Here is an 18,166-nt window from a genome sequence, read left to right as displayed (position 1 = left end):
TTAGCAACACCAGGTTGTGTGTAGCAGTGTCACAATAAAGGTATAATTGGAATAGTCTATTGGTTATTCACAGTTACTTTGCTAGGATCTCAGCCCCAAATATCACCCCAAATATCTGAAAATTAGGAATCCATAACCATTTTTTTTTTTTACATCAGCAGGAAAGAAGCACAGGACAACGGGCATCGGACAGAAGACTCAATAGCTTTTATCCTTTGAAGATACTTTAATTTTGCGGTTATTGATGAATTAAAAAACACATTTTCAGCATTTCCTAGCTATAGTAGCGCATAGGAAATTGCACTCTAAACGAAGAACTAATTAATGAAATAACACACCTTACGTCTTACATTGAAAGCTTACAGTTTACAAGGTGCCTTTACATACATTATTTCATTTGATTCTTACAACAAGCAGAAGGAAAGAAAAACAGTCAGTGGGAAAAGATAACCATCTATTTTTAGGCTTACAATGAGCATTTTTTTTTTTTTCAGACCAAGGGGCAATCAGTACAGGTACACACCAAGAACAAGACAGCAATAACCGTAAGCCACAGCTTCTTTTTGGTAGGCTGACAGTTTGATATCAAGTGTCTATTTAGCATCAGTGAGGGAGGAAGGAAGGAATGGAACAGACAAGGCCTTCCTGATAGTCAAAGGGTTTTCAGCACACTGTGGAGGTAAGAGGGAGGACAAACAGAAACGTGTCGCTATCAAAGCTTACTTCACAGCGGGATACCCTTGAGAATATTGGCTGAGGAGGGAATCCTGACCTACCTCAGGGAGTCAGGGGGTCCCACAACGTGCCTGCTTCTGCCCTCTGTCTGCACAACGCCACTCCAACAAGTCTCCCTCAGTCCAGGGCTCTGTCCTATACAATGTCATCTCTTGATTTAATGGGCAAAACATCATTTCTTCTGTCTTACGTAATATACTTTGAATAAAATACTGGTTTTTGCCACTGACTTACTATTTCAAGTTTTTAAAGAAAGTCTTTTCAGCTGTGGCTAAAAATGGGAATTTTAGGCATGTTAAAAATACTCCAATTTAGTGTACTTGGTTAGTCAGAAACAGAGCCCTTGCCCCAGCTGATGGTTTGCTCATGCACTTCCAACAGAGACAATAAAATGGAATGGCTGAGAAGCCCCAGAAACCCAGGGCTCATCTACTTGGGTGGGTTCTAGCTGGGCACTAATAATTTTATAGAAAAAAATATTTTTAGGATTCATAGAAATCTGTTCATCAATTTTTGAAAACTAAATTATAATAATCAAATTGTCATCCCCACGATTTATTGAAATAATTTTACATTAATATACAACAACGCTACCAGAGAATTTGTAGCATACATAGAACACATGATTAGCATGTTCTTGGGTTTAAATGAAATACAAAAAAGTAAATAAAGTATTTTATACAAATGATGCTTTCAGTTTATTAACACGATGACAAATCCTTGTTACATAGAACTTGCTACAGCAGAGTGTTTCAATTTTTCTTGCACATTTTAAATACAGGTGGAGCAACTGAAATCATGATTTGTTACTGTGGGACATTGCCATGCAGAAACACTTGACAAACAAAACACATGCAGATAGGTGGAGAGAAGGTCTCCGAGAGGATTTTCAATGTCTTCAAGGGTTTGCTGAGGGTGTGTGTGCATATGACTAGGACTGCTGTCAATGACCTACCTGCACCAGTAAGGAGGCAGATAGAGAGGCTCTATATACAACAGGGTTTGTCTGACTTAAAACAATCTTATATCCTTGGAGATTCATCACGAAATGAAATATTTTAAACTATTTGGGTAAGTGGACTATTTAAGGTAGGTCACTGATACAGAGATAAAATGAGGTGAGAAAATTAAAAGTAATGAAAATATAGTAAAAAAAAAAGTGAAGCCATTTACTCACAAAGGAACACTGAACTAAATGTGCAAGAGTGCTTGAAATTTCCTCACGATGGCAACAGTGTTAAGTCAATTGGCAAAATATATAGAAAAATTAAGGAAAAGCCAAATATGAAAACTGTATCTGCACGATCATATACTCTGTCTATGGAGAGAAGGATGAGGTTAGCAATTCTGACGTACTTAAGGATATCACACCTCAGAATGAAATACAAATGTGGCAGTGTCTCAAGCTTTGCATTCTCCTGTCACTAGCCAGGCAGGGATACGGCAGAGCTGCAGCAGTGCCTGCCTGCTGTCTTCTTCCTTCAGAAGAGGACGCAACAGCAACTGCTTTGCTTGTTTTCTTACCTGGTATGAACCAAAGCAAACAGACAAGTTCCCTTAAAGGAGAGAACCTCTAAGCTGCAAGCAGGTATGAAGGCTTCTGCTGACTTAGCATTTATCCAAATCCATGTTTGCTCTTTTCCCTTAAGAGCCCACCGATGAGGACAGAGAAACCTCCCAAAGTGTCATTTATCAGTCACACTTTCCTCAAATACTGGCGGAAGCCCCCATGGAAGAGCGAAGGCTCAGAAACCTTAGTCCTCTATCCTAACCCACAGAGATGTCGGTACCAAGGGAGACAGCTGCAGCGAGGAGCCATGCCCCTCACTTATCTGTCTGGTCACTTACTATCTCACGAGAGAAGAGCACTAGAAGGCCCAGGGGAACGCAGCCTCTCGTCCAGGAGTCCTCACTGCTCTCTAGGCGCTCTGACTTACTGCTGCATCAGTGACCCCTGAGAAGTTATCCTTACTTATGCAGATTCCATGCTGACAAGACATTCCATCTTCAAAATTACTAAGAGTTTTGGCAAAACTGAATTCAAGCTACTCAAAATAAAAATAATCATTAGAGAGTTTATCTTCAAGCCACTGGTCAGCAAAAATATTGCTCAAAACTACAAAAAGCAACATGTAGCTTTCCTTTTAAATATCACACAGCCATAACACTGCCCATCTGAAACACCAGGAAAATAAAGGGAGCACTGGTCAGAGAAGTGAATGAGAAGGATGTAGGAGGGTGGAGAAAAACCAAACCAGGAGGACGTGGTGCACACCGTGTTATGGCAGACGATGCTGCGGAGCCGTGCCTGGGGACACAGGTGGTTGCAGAGCGAGCGCACACTGATGACGCAGGAAAGACCTCACGCAGTTGCTGGAATGAAGGGATTGGAACCCGCTCCAACAAGCAGGTCTCGGCTCCACCTTCCACCTCCACAGCGTGCAAGGGCTGAGTGTGAGCTCCAGGCTATCTTTCTCCTCCCTAAAATTCACAAAATTCCTTTCCACATTTTTCTGTTATAGACACACGGATTTCTTCTTCTTCATAGTCATCGAAGTTGCTGGTATCGCCAGAGCCTCTGAACTTTGGTATGAATGGAGCCTCAACCTGTAATCGACACCAGGAGGCAAGTGAGAGAAAGAACTCCTCAGACACTTCCAAACACCAAGAACAATGCTTTCCCAGCATAGCTCACACCGGCATCTTTAAACACAGGAAGTGCTTGAAGTGCGATCCACAGAAGTTAGCTAGAGCCTCACATTTTCACTGAGAACCACAAACACGAGTACAGACCAACCAGAGAACAGCATCAGAGTGTGGGCTCCAGGCTCGAGAGAACTACTCTCCATTTTATTTTATTTTTATCAATTTATTTCCAAGACTTTCAGTATTTTCTCCAACTTCCTTTCTTCTGTGGTTAATACACTTTATACTTTCATTGTCTTTTCTAATTGCTAAGCTTACTTAAAACCTCTGACTATGAAAAGTCTAAGTTAGAGACATCTCACAGAATCACAGAACTCAAATTCTAAACATTTTCTTTTTTTTTTTTTTTTTTGACTCTGAAAATCAAGTCTTTTTTTCCATATAATCTTCTGTATCCCTAATATATGTAAGGAAAACCTTTGAGAGCTGACATGACTGCAGCGTTACGCCACAGCCACTGGATTGACAATCACACACAGCTGTCCCCATGTCCACTTCCCCACACTGCAAGGAAGCCAAAGCAACCATTTTCATTCCTGTTTTAACGATTACAAAACAGAGCTGACTGAATTTATATCACTAATAAATGACTGAAGCAGGGATCAAACTCTCAAGGGTTTTTTCTTCTGTGTACAGCAGTGATCTCATTAAGTATTTTCTAGTATATCATTACATGGATATTTATTTACTTATTTATTTATTTTTTCATGACTTTTAATCAATATATCTTAGGTTATAGATAACACAGACACATGAGCTGGGCGTGGTGGCGCACGCCTTTAATCCCAGCACTAGGAAGGCAGAGGTAGGGGATTTCTGAGTTAGAGGCCAGCCTGGTCTACAAGGTGAGTTCCAGGACAGCCAGGGCTATGCAGAGAAACAAACACCTCCTCAACCCCCAGCCCTGCCAAACTAAGAAATCACAACCCATGTCACAGAACTATATACTTTAGTACAGCACTGACTAACAATAAACATAATAATAAAGATGATAAAAACAATAACTTTACAGAAAAATGTCAGTTTCTAAAACTGGCTGGAGAAAAGTAAGTACTTTCCCCCCCTAAAATTTACAAGGGACAAATACACATAATCCTGTAAGGACAGCTGCAGCCACACGGGGACCTTCACACTGCCCAGTGCCAGGGAACATTGGAATAAAGACAGAGGCATGGGATGTTTACAAATAGAGTCAAATGTACAATGGTTTAGCACTTGTAATTACTCAATAATGCTAATAATAATGTAACAATAAAAACATTAGATCTCTCAGTCCAGGAAGGAACAGGTATCAAGCAGACTCTTTCCCAGTGTTCTGCCGTGTATAGTAAGGCACTGAGTGGGAAGTATGCCAAGCAGCAAATGTGAGGGAAGACTGAAGCTTGCCACTGAGCTCACAGCCAGGTGGACTGCAGGGATGAGAAGGAAGGAAGGAGCTGGAAGACACCTAGTGTCAACACAGGTCCCCTCACCAAGTTATCTGGATAGGAACCAGGACCTACTGATCTAGTCTTTCTCAACATTCCGAGATCCCTGTTGAATTCTCCACCTTCCCTGGCACTTTAAAGGAATAAAGCTTATGCTTACATAGTTTACAGTGAGCTCAAGGTCATACTGCAATGCACTTGATCTGACTCAGGCTCACAGCTCCCCAGGTCTCTCTCCTCATCTCTCTCCCCCTCCACTCCTCTTCTCTTTCTCTCCCCCCCCCCTTCTTTCTCCTTCCTGTAGAAATAGCCTTCCTCTTTCCCAAATGCTCAAAGCTACAAGGTAACAGGTGCCCTGTAAAATCTGAATGTTTTATGAAATATGGTATTTAATGCTCTGTACCTTCCTATAATTCCAGCACCTGGGAAGCCAAGGCCAGATGATTCCCCACGACACCCAGCAGGGGTGTTAAGAATATGCCTATGTAGTTCCAAACCAACTTGAGTTAGAGAGTGAGAATCTGTGTCACGCAAATGACCCCCACAAAACCCAGAAAAAAAAGAGGGGGAAGATTTTCAAATAGCAATGTGCTGAAATTTGAACCTGGTGAAGCTGGGATCAAATTGAGACGCTATGTGGTAGCACTGATATTTAAAACAGTTATCCTATTTGGGGGTCATGTTTCTAATTAGTAAAATGAAAACATAATAAAACAAAACATGCATTCTCCTTTTAACAGGAAAACCTCAAAGACTGATCAAAACCCTTCTATTAACCATGAGGAACTGTCTTCATTCGAGCAAATCTAGAAGGGGCACGCAGCATGCTTTATAAGCTGGACAGGCTGTTTTAGTCACAGGGTCCTTATTTGTGGCTACTGAAAAGTGCTGAGCTAAAGGCACTCAGCACAATTCTTCATCTTGGCTGAGCCTTGGGACTCTGTGGGGCACAGTGCCTGTACTTACTGTTTTGTTTTGGCCTTGCTATGCTATTAGATGAATTTTAAAATTTTATAACTTTGTTTTTACAATCTTTTAAACTTTTAATGAATTACTAAAACTGTTTTCAATATAAAATGGCATTTTAAATTATTTTTCCTCAGGAAATGTGGTCTGTAGTTGTTCATTATGAAATGTGGCAAGACTCTGAGACATCAGACGCTGTGGGTTTTGTGGAGGTGGGGAGGGAGGAAGCTAAATATATACGCTGCACCCGAGTTATCTTTAACTTAGCGTCCGAGAGGGAAAGGGGAGAGAAAGTTAATGGAACACAGTCTTTTCTCCAATTCCCCAGTTTATTGCCATGGTGGAGTAATTACTACTAAGTAGCACACTGGTGTTACTGCGGCCCTTTGCACTGAGAGCCTGGGAAGTGCAGCCAGTCTCTTCAAAACACTGCTGCTCAGCCAGTAGTCCTCTATTTCATCATGTGCTACATTAGCGGTAGAGAGGCACTAAGGCTGCATTCACACCTATGGTTCACATCGCTTGACCTTCTAACATTTAAGAGTCTTCTGGGAAGCAAGCAAGCAGATAAGACCATCTAGACACTCAGGTACAAAGCACTCACTAGATTCCTCCCAAATTTATTAGCAGCACAACAGGCTGATTTGCCTTCCAGTTCTTGAACTCTGAGGTCTAAGCTGGAGGAGTAAGGCAGACTTCACTAATCACTTAGCACTTTGAAGAGTACCTAGAACCAGCACAGGGTCCAGGCTACTATTTGGAAGAATGTTAAGCAATTCAATAAAAAGTGGAGGACACACATGAAGAACAGTTACATGTGTGTAAAAACAGTGGAGGACAGTTGCATGTGTGTAAGACAGTGGGGGACAGTTGCACTTGTGTAAGACGGTGGGAGTCACTTGCCTGTCTATAAGACAGAGGGGGACAGTTGCACTTGTGTAAGAGACTGGAGGACAGTTGCATGTTTGTAAAGACAGTGGAAGACAGTTGCAATGTGTAAAGGAAGAGGACAGTTGCATGTGTATAAGACAGTGGAGGACAGCTGCACATGTGTAAGACAGTGAAGGACAGCTGCATGTGTGTAAAGACAGAGTGGGACAGCTGCACATGTGTAAGACAGTGGAGGACAGTTGCACTTGTGTAAAGACAGTGGAGGACAGCTGCACGTGTGTAAGACAGTGGAGGACAGCTGCATGTGTGTAAAGACAGAGTGGGACAGCTGCACATGTGTAAAACAGTGGAGGACAGTTGCACTTGTGTAAAGACAGTGGAGGACAGCTGCACGTGTGTAAGACAGTGGGGGACAGCTGCACATGTATAAGACAGCGAGGGACAGTTGCACGTGTGTAAAGACAGAGTGGGACAGCTGCACATGTGTAAGACAGTGGGGAACAGCTGCACGTGTGTAAGACAGTGGGGGACAGTTGCACGTGTGTAAGACAGTGGGGGACAGTTGCACTTGTGTAAGACAGTGGGGGACAGTTGCACATGTATAAGACAGTGGGGGACAGCTGCATTTGTGTAAGACAGTGGAGGACAGCTGCACGTGTGTAAGACAGTGGAGGACAGCTGCATGTGTGTAAAGACAGAGTGGGACAGCTGCACGTGTGTAAGACGGTGGAGGACAGCTGCACGTGTGTAAGACAGTGGAGGACAGCTGCACGTGTGTAAGACAGTAGAGGACAGCTGCACGTGTGTAAGACAGTGGGGGACAGCTGCACGTGTGTAAGACAGTGGAGGACAGCTGCACGTGTGTAAGACAGTGGGGGACAGTTGCATGTGCAGAACAATGAGGAGCTGAGCAACATGCAGGCACAAGCACCAGTGGCTGTTGCCTGGGAAAGGGTATAAAACAAGGAAGGTAAAGTTTCTATTCTCATGAAATATTTGAAAATGAGAGAGAGTATACAGAATAGCAAGGAAGGACTAGCTTCAGAGAAAATATCAGCGAAGTAATAATTGAGTTCTTAAGCACTCAGTGGACTCTGGAGGATCAGCAAAATGGGGAACGCCTCTGGGAGTGGAGAGGCAGACATGCAGGATCTGTGGAAAGCTTGAATCTTTCTAGGGAAACTCTGTAGAGAAGTTGCAATTTTAGTAAATGTCCACAGCAAGGCTAAAATGAGAGAAAACATTCCCAGAACTTAAGTTGATTTCTGTGTGGCTATGTGCTGAATTTGGATTATATTCATTTATATACTATCATTTAAATGTGGCTTTTATCAGTTCTGAAAAGCAAGCCTGTAGAATACTGTCTAAAATCCTATTTCCACAGTATTGTCAAGATTCAGTATGAACAGTAAAAATCGACAAGGGAAGCCATATATGTGTTCTCTTTTATCTAAGAGAAGTTCCTTTGAGATCCTGCAGAGATTAGTTTAAAATAATTATAAATATGCTAAAGTTGAAAGCATCTCTGCTACATGATAAATCACACCTTCTCAAAGGCATTAAACGAGGAACAGAACCACACCTTTCTCTGATAAATAGCAATCCAGTCAGTTGTGGCAAACCACTTGTGGGTCTTTATGTCACTCACGCCGTTCTTCAGGTTCCCGAATCGCTTTGTCAGATCCACCTGCAGCAGGTTCCGCAGAAGGTCCTTGAGATCGGAGCTGAAGTGTGATGGGAACCGGACCTGCAAGAACACGGCAGGGGGTGAAGCACAATCACGGCTGCTGGACATTTCTGTTCTGATTGCATATAGGCTTTATTCAGTGACTGATCGTTATGAAAACAGAAGGTAGTGGTGACCGCCAAACACTTTTCATGACAAACCAGTGTCTGCAGTTATCTTAAAGCATGAACATGATTTAGGTAAAGAACTAAAACTTCCCTGAAAGCCTTGCTTCAGTTGTATTAGGAACACAAAGTGGTCTCCAGAAGCATAAAGCACACATGGAGTCAACACTATCAGAAGGCTCAGCCATTTTCAAAAGAGATGCCCTTGGACCTCAATACAAACACTTTCCGAGATGTACAATTTAACTTTGTAATCTACGTGGAACATGTAGCATATGTTTGAGAAGAGGTCCTCCAAGGAAGACTCTGAAAAGGGTTGTAAACACCCACACTGCCTTTCCCAGCATAGGGATCCATTACAGTTAGACATGAAACAAAAACTTTTAAGCAGAATTTTGCTATTGGGAAATAACACAGCAATGCTAGGAATACATACCCAGGAGACACAATATTAAAAATGCAGGTTTTGCGGGGGAGGGGGTAGGTAGGCTATGGTGCCCACTTTACAGGCACAGGTAAAGCAACTGATATGTATGATGACCAAATTGCTTAAGACTGCAGACCCAGGCGGTAGAGCTGCATTTGCTAACAGATGTTCCAACATCAGCACAAACCCTTCTCATTGCCCTGCCTCACCGTCATGACTAACAGACTAAAATGGTATCCAGAGCTGTTGAGAAGGCTGAAAGGTTAGACTTAAAAATGTTCTGTAACGTTCATCTTTCCTACTAGAAGCAATTACTACAAGATGAGGAGTATCTACTCTCTATTGTAAAAACAGCAAGACAGCTTATGAAATGAACAAGAAGTTCTTGAAAGATAAAACACAAAGGGAGTGGTGAGGACACGTAGCAGTGCTGGCGAGCATGACAAGCAGAGGGACCTTACACTGCGGGATGGACACGACTCAGCCACTACGAAGCAGCAAGGAGGCTCCGCAGTAGCAAACTACAGCTACTCCAAAGCTCAGCTGTATCACCCATGGGGAGTGGGGATCTGGCAAAGGAACCAAGTCAGGATAGCCCCAGAGGTCCTTGCATATTCCTATCTGCTCAAGCACCGCAGTCACCTAGGAGTCAGTCAACAGGTAGAATTGCCTAAGGAAAACAGGACCCATGAGCCCCACTTGAAAATATGTTTTCTCTCGGTGGATCCTAGATTTTTCTATCACTCCTCACAGACTTTTATTCTGAAGACTATGGAAATCAAGGAAAAGATTTTTCCTTTATCACTTTGGTTTTGGCTCTGGGGACTGAACCCAGGGCCTGAAGCATGCTGAGATGGAATGTAACCTTAGACTGTGACTGCAGCCTTCCATCACAGGGTTTTGTAGAAGTGACAGGATGGGACTTGTTTTCAAGGAACCAACTGCTCTAGTGGCTTATGTAAGATAACAGTGGTGGCAGTAGACAGGTAAAAAGTATATTCAAAAGCATAGCCAACCGTTTCCCCTGTATGGGGGACACAGAGTCACAAGTTACAAAAGCTATCAAGCTATTTCTTTTATGTTCTCAATTCCTGACTGCAAAGGTAGGCTCATGTGATGCTGCCCAGAATGGCCGTGTGCACCCTGCCTCAATCTCCTGAGCAGCAAGGGTGACAGAAATCTACAGTACTCGGGTCAGAAGAACCACCCTGACTTTCAGGCTCAACTTGAATGATATACATAGTCTATGGCCTATAGAAAACCCGTTTACCCTTTTTAGTTTCAATCTGTCCAATTATAATAGGAGGAAATATATTTTACTTGACAGTATGAAAAAGCATAACATTTATAAAAGCAACTTTTGTTATGCCCAATAGTAATGCACTTCCCATATCTTTAAGGGTTTCCATTAGATACCACTTTAATCAAAGAAGAAGCCTAGATGATAGAAAATCATAATTTAATGTTTCCAAAATACTGAAATACAGTCATGTCAAAACTTTGATAGAATAGGAGAAAATGGCTGACCCTAACCATGTTTTATAGGATCAGCGCTGTGCATTCAGCTGATATCCTAAGTGACTTGTAACACATTCCATGGAACACTCAGCTTGGGATGAGCAGACCTGACAGATTCTTGTGCTCTTGGAACCAATTACAGTCTCATGCTTTTCAATTTTAAAATAATCATTATTTTCTACAAATTTAAATATGTAAATTTATTTCTCAAAGGTGAAGTAACATTTAAAAAGCAAGTCATTGCATGTTGTCATGGTATCTATAACTTATATTCACTAATTAGTCTTACTGACCCTGCTCCCATCTAGCAATAAAGTAATTCTGAATCAAATTTGTCTTCACAGACTATCAGAAGTTATAAAAGGGATTTCTGGCGCATGGAGGGGCATCTTGTTAGTATTCTACAGTTATTGGCACGGGGGAAAGATTATATAACTGGCAGATTTCTGTGCTCTGAATAGACTTGCTGGGGTTAAGGCGTCTCATCGAAGAGCTTCCACAGGGCACCAAGTGGCACTCTATTAACTTCCGGTCACAGCACACTAGATTACGTTTTAAGAAACCATTTCTCTGAATCAGCTATTGCAATCTCAATAAAGGATTTATTTAGCAGGGAAAAAAGTTATACATTAATTAAATTCTCAAAGATAAAGCATTTTCATACCCTAGGCCTTCTATACATGTGTCAATATTCACATCCCTGTGGTCCTCAGGGGAAAGTGAATCAGCCTGCACCCGTCAGTGGAACGAGGGCTGGGGCAGGAAAGCACAGCTGTAGACGCAGTGCCATGGCTGTGGTGTCTCTAAGGGAATACAGCAAATCTACAGATGGGCGCAGAGGGCTACTGGTCACTCCTCAATCCTTTTCCTCCCCCAAAACAGTCAGTGTTATAAGTGTCTGCTCAGCAGAGCAGTACAAGACTATCTGGAAGCCAGTCCTGACAGATCAGGAAGTCACCAGAACACAACGGGAAAAACGGCCTGGGTTTTATGAAGAGAGCACAACTGCTTTTTATTTCACAAACCCACCATTTAGGGGCCAGGGACGTGGCTCAGCTGTAGAGCGCTTTTCTAGAATGCATGAAGCCCTAGGTTTAACCTTGCTTCCAAGTTCTGTGTTTGTCAGGACCTCGAGTGAGTGGTACCAGTGGTACTGTAGGAAACTGCCCTCAAGTACAGTTGGCTCTTGGTGCACAGATCTACAGACACATGGTTTGTCTGAATGTGAGCTGTCACTCTCAGAGCCCAGGAAGGCATTGTGTGGTAAGGAGAGGGTACGTGGGTGACAAGCTGCCAGTGAGAACGCTGAGTCTCCCATGGCTGGCACTGATATGTGACACTTCACATGTATGAGCTTTGGTGAGTTGATGCTGAGGCAGGAAAATGCATCCCTGCGGTCACAGGTGGCCCCTGGAGACCTACCAGTCTACCTCATGACTGTCACAAATCTAAACCCAATTACCATATGTGCTGGGCCTTCTGAGTCCTCCCAGAGTTACTGAACCTGGAGAGAGATTTTGGGATCCATTAGCAGAGGGAATGACCTTTGGGCTACTAATCAGTTATCTATCATGTGAATGCTAATGTCCCTTCAGCAAGTATTCATGAACTCCCTGATCAGTATACATTGACGTGCATGCTTCTACATTTCCTGCGGTATCTTGCTGCTCATGAAGAACAGACAAATATTTACAAAAATTATATATAGTAAACCTCAGCTATTTTCCAGTACGTAAGTCAGGCTCTAGAATTAGGTTTTCTGTAACAGCTGTTACTTGATTATTCTGTTCTCACATACCATTTTTGAACACAATATTGATTTTTATATTCCCATTAGCAACACAGCCAGATAGGATTGCCATGGAAACCATACATGACTCTCATTATACACTACTGGCATGCAGGCATCAAATATAAAGACTATATACAGAAACACAGTGCATGCATTGCTAGGATGGGCACAGTCAGTGCAGGATTGCAAATCCTTTCTCTTAACTGCATTTCCCTGAATCTTAATAGTCATGAATAATCTGACATTTAAATGCCACCTCCTCTGTTTTTCAAAGGCAAAATATGTGCAGGTGAGAGTATAAAAGCTGACCATCTATCATTCTGTGCATTTAAAAATACTAGTTTGGGTTAAAATACTGTAATAGAAAAATTGCTTAACAATTCAATATTCAAATGTATGTATATAAGTGAATTGATCACTTAATAATTTTTGTTTTAAAATTTTAACATTGCACCTATTTTATAACAGGGTTTCAGGCTAGGATGGAATATTATCATATTGAGTAATTTGCTGCTATTCCTTTTGTTCCTTTCTGCTGTCTCCACACTGAGCCCAGTTTGCTCTTAAGCTCCTTAACATCTTCCCTGTTCTCCCAAAGTTAAGAGCACAGGAGCACACCACCTTTCCTGGCATAAAAACCAAATTGAAATTAAAACTACAAATATAGAATACCCAAATATAAGACTAAAATTGGATTTTAATGAGATGAGCTATGAAAATTAAAAGCTAGTTAACATCCAATTTGGATTTTGTGTACTAATAGAGGCAGTAACAGTCTTGCAGTATGGACAGACAGCCTTCTGCTTGGATCTGAAGTTGAAACAGCATTGTGGGAGAACTGGGGACTATGACTTGTATGTTACATCGTACAGATTCTAAAAGGATGAGGTGGTAACATGGCATGTGACCTCAGGCAGGGAAACGGTAGAAACTAACAGGGGAGAGGATCAGACCTTCAGCTAAATACGACAGCATCGACCATCCACTCGCTATACTTCCAAATACATGATGAACACCATCCTACAATGATGTCATATATTATGCTATTTTAAAAGTGTGATTACACTTTACATGGTTATCTATTTAGAACATATTCACTTATTGAATACAAAATATTAAAATTAGACATGAAATGAAAAAATTCACAAACAGCCGAAATCATATTACCCAAGGGAAAATGCCCATTAAACTGAGGCCAATCATACCAAGACACATGCATTTGTTTTAACTGGAGCTACTGTTCTAAGTAAACATAAATTTACTTTACATAGCATGTTTGTTATAATTTGATTTCTTTTATGAAGAAGAAATAAAAGTTGTATAGTAAAGGTTCAGAAATTTTATAATTACCTCCATTAAATTATTTAAAACATTCCCATAATTTCCAAATTTCTGTTCTGGCTATATTTCTATTCTAGATTAATAAAATACCCTCCTCTTATAGTTTTATATATTTCAGTTTTCTCAACTGTCTTCATGATCTTGGGCTCTTATTCTCTTCTGAATAGTATTTACTTTTCACATTCTTTCTTTTTAAAGATTTACTTACTTATTCTTTTTATGCACACGTGTGTACCTGCATGACTTTATCTGTACCTTGTGTGCAGAAGCCTGTGGAGGTCAGGATAGAGCATCAGATTCCCCCAGAACTTAAGTTACCAGAGGCCCTGAGCTGCCATGTGGATGCTGGGAACCACGCCCTGGAGCTCTGCAAGTCCAGTGAGGTGAGCAGTGTCTCTTGCCCAGCCTTCTTCAAACAGCGTCACTTCCTTCTCTACCAGCTTTCCCACCATGCTTCCCTTCATGCACACTAAATGATCTGACGGTGACTTTCATGCTCTGAGATAACCACCGTGATGGTTGAGAGCCCTGAGGTACAGAGGTTCAAGTGTAACTAGAGCAGCAGAGCTTCAGTCCCTCAGAAGAAAGGCTGCAATCCGCTGCCTGCATCATGCCAACGCTGTTCCTCTTTGAACACTAGTCTCAGCTTATTTACTTGCAAGAGGTATCTGCTTTTTACCTGTGACAAAGTTAAGGTTAATGCCAATTGTAAGCCCACTAATTTGTAAATTCTATTCTGGCATCAAAGCATCTCAAGAAAATGTAATAAAATACCAGGAAAAAATTCTCCTAACTCTCCTAGAGAGCATCCACACTGTGAGATTTGGAAATGACAATGCTATGTAGGGCAGCAATCCCCAGTTGCTGGATAGACAGTCTACTGAGTCTTTCCTAGCAGTCTCATTGTGGCTGCAATTAATTTAAGTTTGGATCCTAGCATAAAGGATAAATTACTACGTTATTGGATATTCATGGTAACTTGTGAATATTTAACATTGTAAAATTTAAACTCATTGATGCTAAGCTCAGCTTTCCGAAATGTGGATCTGGTTGGTTAGAAAGAAATGGAGATTTTACTTCCAGGCTGATCAGATTTATCTCTGCCTACGAGAGTTATAAAATACAACAATAACCAAAACGGTAAATGTATGCACCCCAGGGCAATATTAGTTAGAGCTACAGGTCCATTCTTCAATAAAAACAAAAGGGTGAGTGAGGGGTGTGGAGTAAGTGCTAAACAGGGTGCCTCCTCCTGTGAATCCAGAAGTTAATTACATGGCCTTCTTTCTGTGGGGGAGGGCACATGAGTGCCTTCCAGAGGACAATGCACAAGAACTGACTGCCAGAATCCTTCTGTCTGTGAACTCAGGCTTAGAGAAGCTGCCCTTCCTTCCCTGCAGAGCGATCTCTCAACTCCCAAAGCTTCCAATGCTTGTTTTCCTTCTCTACTGATAATGGCAGTAGTAATTTCAGAAAAGTCTCAAGCATGAGCTAAGGTGAGAAGGAATGACTTTAAGCAAATACTTTTGGAAGAAAAATTAGAGACTAAAAATGCACAAGAAAAGTTTATGGAATAATTTTGGACAGTGTTACATGCTCAGTCCACTCATGATCAAGGATCATTATTTCCTACTTGCTAAAAATCAGCCCCAACTATAATCCCATTAAACATAAGCAATTCTGTTGAACTCAATTCTGTGAATTCTTCTTTGAAAAGGCCCATCCAGGTTATTTTGACTTTTAATTTTGATGTAATTCAAATAAGACACCTATTTTTAGAACAGTTACATAAAGACAGCTCCTAAAACTCTAAGTATAAATTAACGTGAGATTACTTCTGGTTTACAGGAATACTGAGAATGATTACAATCACAGGTAGCTGGCTTCTTCTTCTGACCCTGCTGACCTGGTTGCACAGTAGCTTTTTAGTCTAGAGGAGCAGCAATACAGAGTCTCTATCTCCCAGCAGCTTGGGGCAGTGACCTGACATCATGATATGGCTCGAATCTGCAGCTTTAACTTCACGCACACACCACCAAGGGGGGGAGAAGTAATGAGACTTACCTTTCCAGAAACAATCTTCTCATAGATCTGAATTGGCTGGTCAGCAAAGAATGGAGGGTAGCCAGCAGCCATCTCATAGATCAGCACGCCCAGTGCCCACCAGTCCACCGCCTTATTGTAACCCTGGGATAGAGCAACATCATCGAACACTAAGACACCAGTGATTTCAAAATGATCTGGAAATGTATGAACATGATTGTAGCAGTTTTTAGCAGCTGTGTAGAACAGAATATGATAAATGAATAAAACCTATCAGCGCAAGTTTAATTAAATGAAGCAAAGAATTTCCAGATATTGGAATGTGTTATTGGGAAGGACTGTTAAATCTGAGTCCTAAAAATCACTGAGAATAACACTGACAGCAGAAAGGGAATTAGAGCAAAGTGCCGCGTGAGGCCCATGCTAGGCCACAACCCTATGCATTAGGTGTGCAACAGTATAGCTAGGGAAGTCAGAAATTCTAAAACAAAATAGGATTATTGGAATAGCAAAGGATGGAACCGACTTCCGAACAGCCTCCATTCTGGGGTCTGGAAGGCAGAAACACTTGACATAATCACATCTATTTCCGTATCTTCTGAAAACTTAAAATTTACTGTGGCCTCTAATCAGCAGTAGTGTCCAAGTACATGTGAATTTTGCTACTTGCTTGTCTATGTTTTACCCCCAGGGAGAGGCATGCTTACAGAGTACACTGTGAGGAAAGACCAGTCCGAGGCTCTGACCTGCTTCGTTTGCCATGTGCTCTATCAAGCTCACTAAAAAGCACATGCTGAGCAATGTGTACAAGTGATAATGTTCAGATCAACACAGTCTCAATACGGAATACATTCATGCAGCATTTGCTATCAGCCATGGTCTGTGCCAACTGAAGATTATAACGGAATGGCAAAGCTCACCTGTTGTTAAGATGTTTCAAACATCCCTTCACTTAGGTGGTGAGTTTGAAACAAAGGAAGAACTGTCAACTGACCCGCCTTGTCTCTAGCTCAGCATCTGGGAAGGGCCTAGAACAAGCCTTCTGCACTGGGACCCTTCCTGGTGGGAAGAACCAGGACTGCCTGGGCTGCACTGAAGGTTGAGTCATTACTCTGCTTCATCAGGACTCAGAGTCAAAACTAACACAACTTAGAGATGTGTGACCAGCGCTAGGCAGACTGCCCCGGCAGGTTTGGATTTATAACTTAAAGGACTGCGAGCTTCTGCCTGTGTGTGCCAGTCACACCCAGTACCTTGCTGAGGATGATCTCCGGGGCCAGGTACTCTGGGGTGCCACACAATGTCCAAGTCCTGCCCTTGACTCTTTTGGCGAACCCGAAATCTGTGACCTATGAAGGGAAACAGGAATGTGAAAACTCACTCACAGAGCACAGAGGTCCTGTACTCAAATCCAAAGTTAAGAATTCAGGATTAAAATAATATACATGAAAAAAAAAGTCCACATGATTAACAGTAATTCATGAAACCCTATCTCTTCTCAAAACAAAAACAACTCTCGTGTGGCAGGACACAGACTATGCACCTCACAAATGAACAAGAGGAGCAAAGGTAAAGGCCCAATACACAGTAAGTGCTGGTGAAACACCCCAAAGTCCTGCCTGGCTCTGCCTGTGACGTGGGTCATCCTCTGTGGACACGCCTCTGACAGGTAAGCCATAGAAAGCCGTGGCCTCAAGCTATTAAAGGAACTGGAGAAAAGATAGCCATTAACTGCTGGGTCTGCAGTTAGGTCTCAGCCAGTCACGTATTTGAGTGGTAAACACTGCTAGACTTTCTGGGTTAATATTCTAATTTTTCCATTCCTGACTATGTGCCTGGCCATGACTGAGACACATTAACTTTGAGATTAGGAGTATTTATCATTCACATGGTTAATATTAGTATTAAAAGAGGCAACACAGATTGACTATTGCTTATCCAAAGTATTTGGTACCAAGAGTGCTTCAAGGTTTGGATTTTTCCAGTTTTTTTAATAATTCCAAATGAGCAGCGAGATCCTGGTGATGAGCCAGACACAGATTTCATGTTTTGTAGACGATGCACAGTCACAGCCTGGAGGAACTGCAAACACTATCATCAGGGCGCCTGACTCTGATCACACCTGTCACATGAAGTCACCTGAGCAATTCTCCACTTAGGGTGAGACATCAATATACAAACGAATTTCTGACTGGACCAGTTTTGATTGGGGTTTTCAGACTGAAAGGCTAGAGCTACACATACAGGATTTCCGGCACCCACGACTACTCACACAGTTAGCCACACTGTTTCTTTTGGCAGGAGCCTAAGCTTAGCTCACAGCCACTGATTCTAGGGAATACAAACAGGCCCCTCCTTCATGTGTGATGTACTCACCTGTAAAGGCAGAGCTGTCAATTCACTTCAAGCCTTTTAGATAGAACCAACTTTCTCCTTCAAACCAAACCAAACGACCAACCAGACAACCAA

The 18,166-nt window shown here is 41.9% G+C and overlaps 1 protein-coding gene across 4 annotated transcripts in view; it reads right to left on the bottom strand.

Annotated features, from left to right (window-relative positions):
• Nucleotides 1-206: 206 nt before the first annotated feature.
• Prkacb (protein kinase cAMP-activated catalytic subunit beta) overlaps nt 207-18,166 on the bottom strand; it is an 81,084-nt gene continuing 63,124 nt past the window's right edge. For all 4 annotated transcript variants that reach the window (XM_021157560.3, XM_029474933.2, XM_029474934.2 and 1 more), the window contains exons 7-10: nt 16,951-17,046; nt 15,719-15,841; nt 8,308-8,472; nt 207-3,342 (exon numbers count right to left, since the gene is read on the bottom strand). In XM_021157560.3, the coding sequence (XP_021013219.1) occupies nt 3,217-3,342; nt 8,308-8,472; nt 15,719-15,841; nt 16,951-17,046 (510 nt within the window). In that variant the 3' untranslated portion in view covers nt 207-3,216. The remainder of the gene's footprint in view (nt 3,343-8,307; nt 8,473-15,718; nt 15,842-16,950; nt 17,047-18,166) is intronic.

Source organism: Mus caroli, unplaced genomic scaffold, assembly GCF_978045245.1.
Source record: "Mus caroli unplaced genomic scaffold, Mus_caroli_1 scaffold_3, whole genome shotgun sequence".
In the NCBI taxonomy this organism is placed as follows: Eukaryota; Metazoa; Chordata; class Mammalia; order Rodentia; family Muridae; genus Mus; species Mus caroli.
This window is presented reverse-complemented; position numbering and strand designations above follow the sequence as displayed.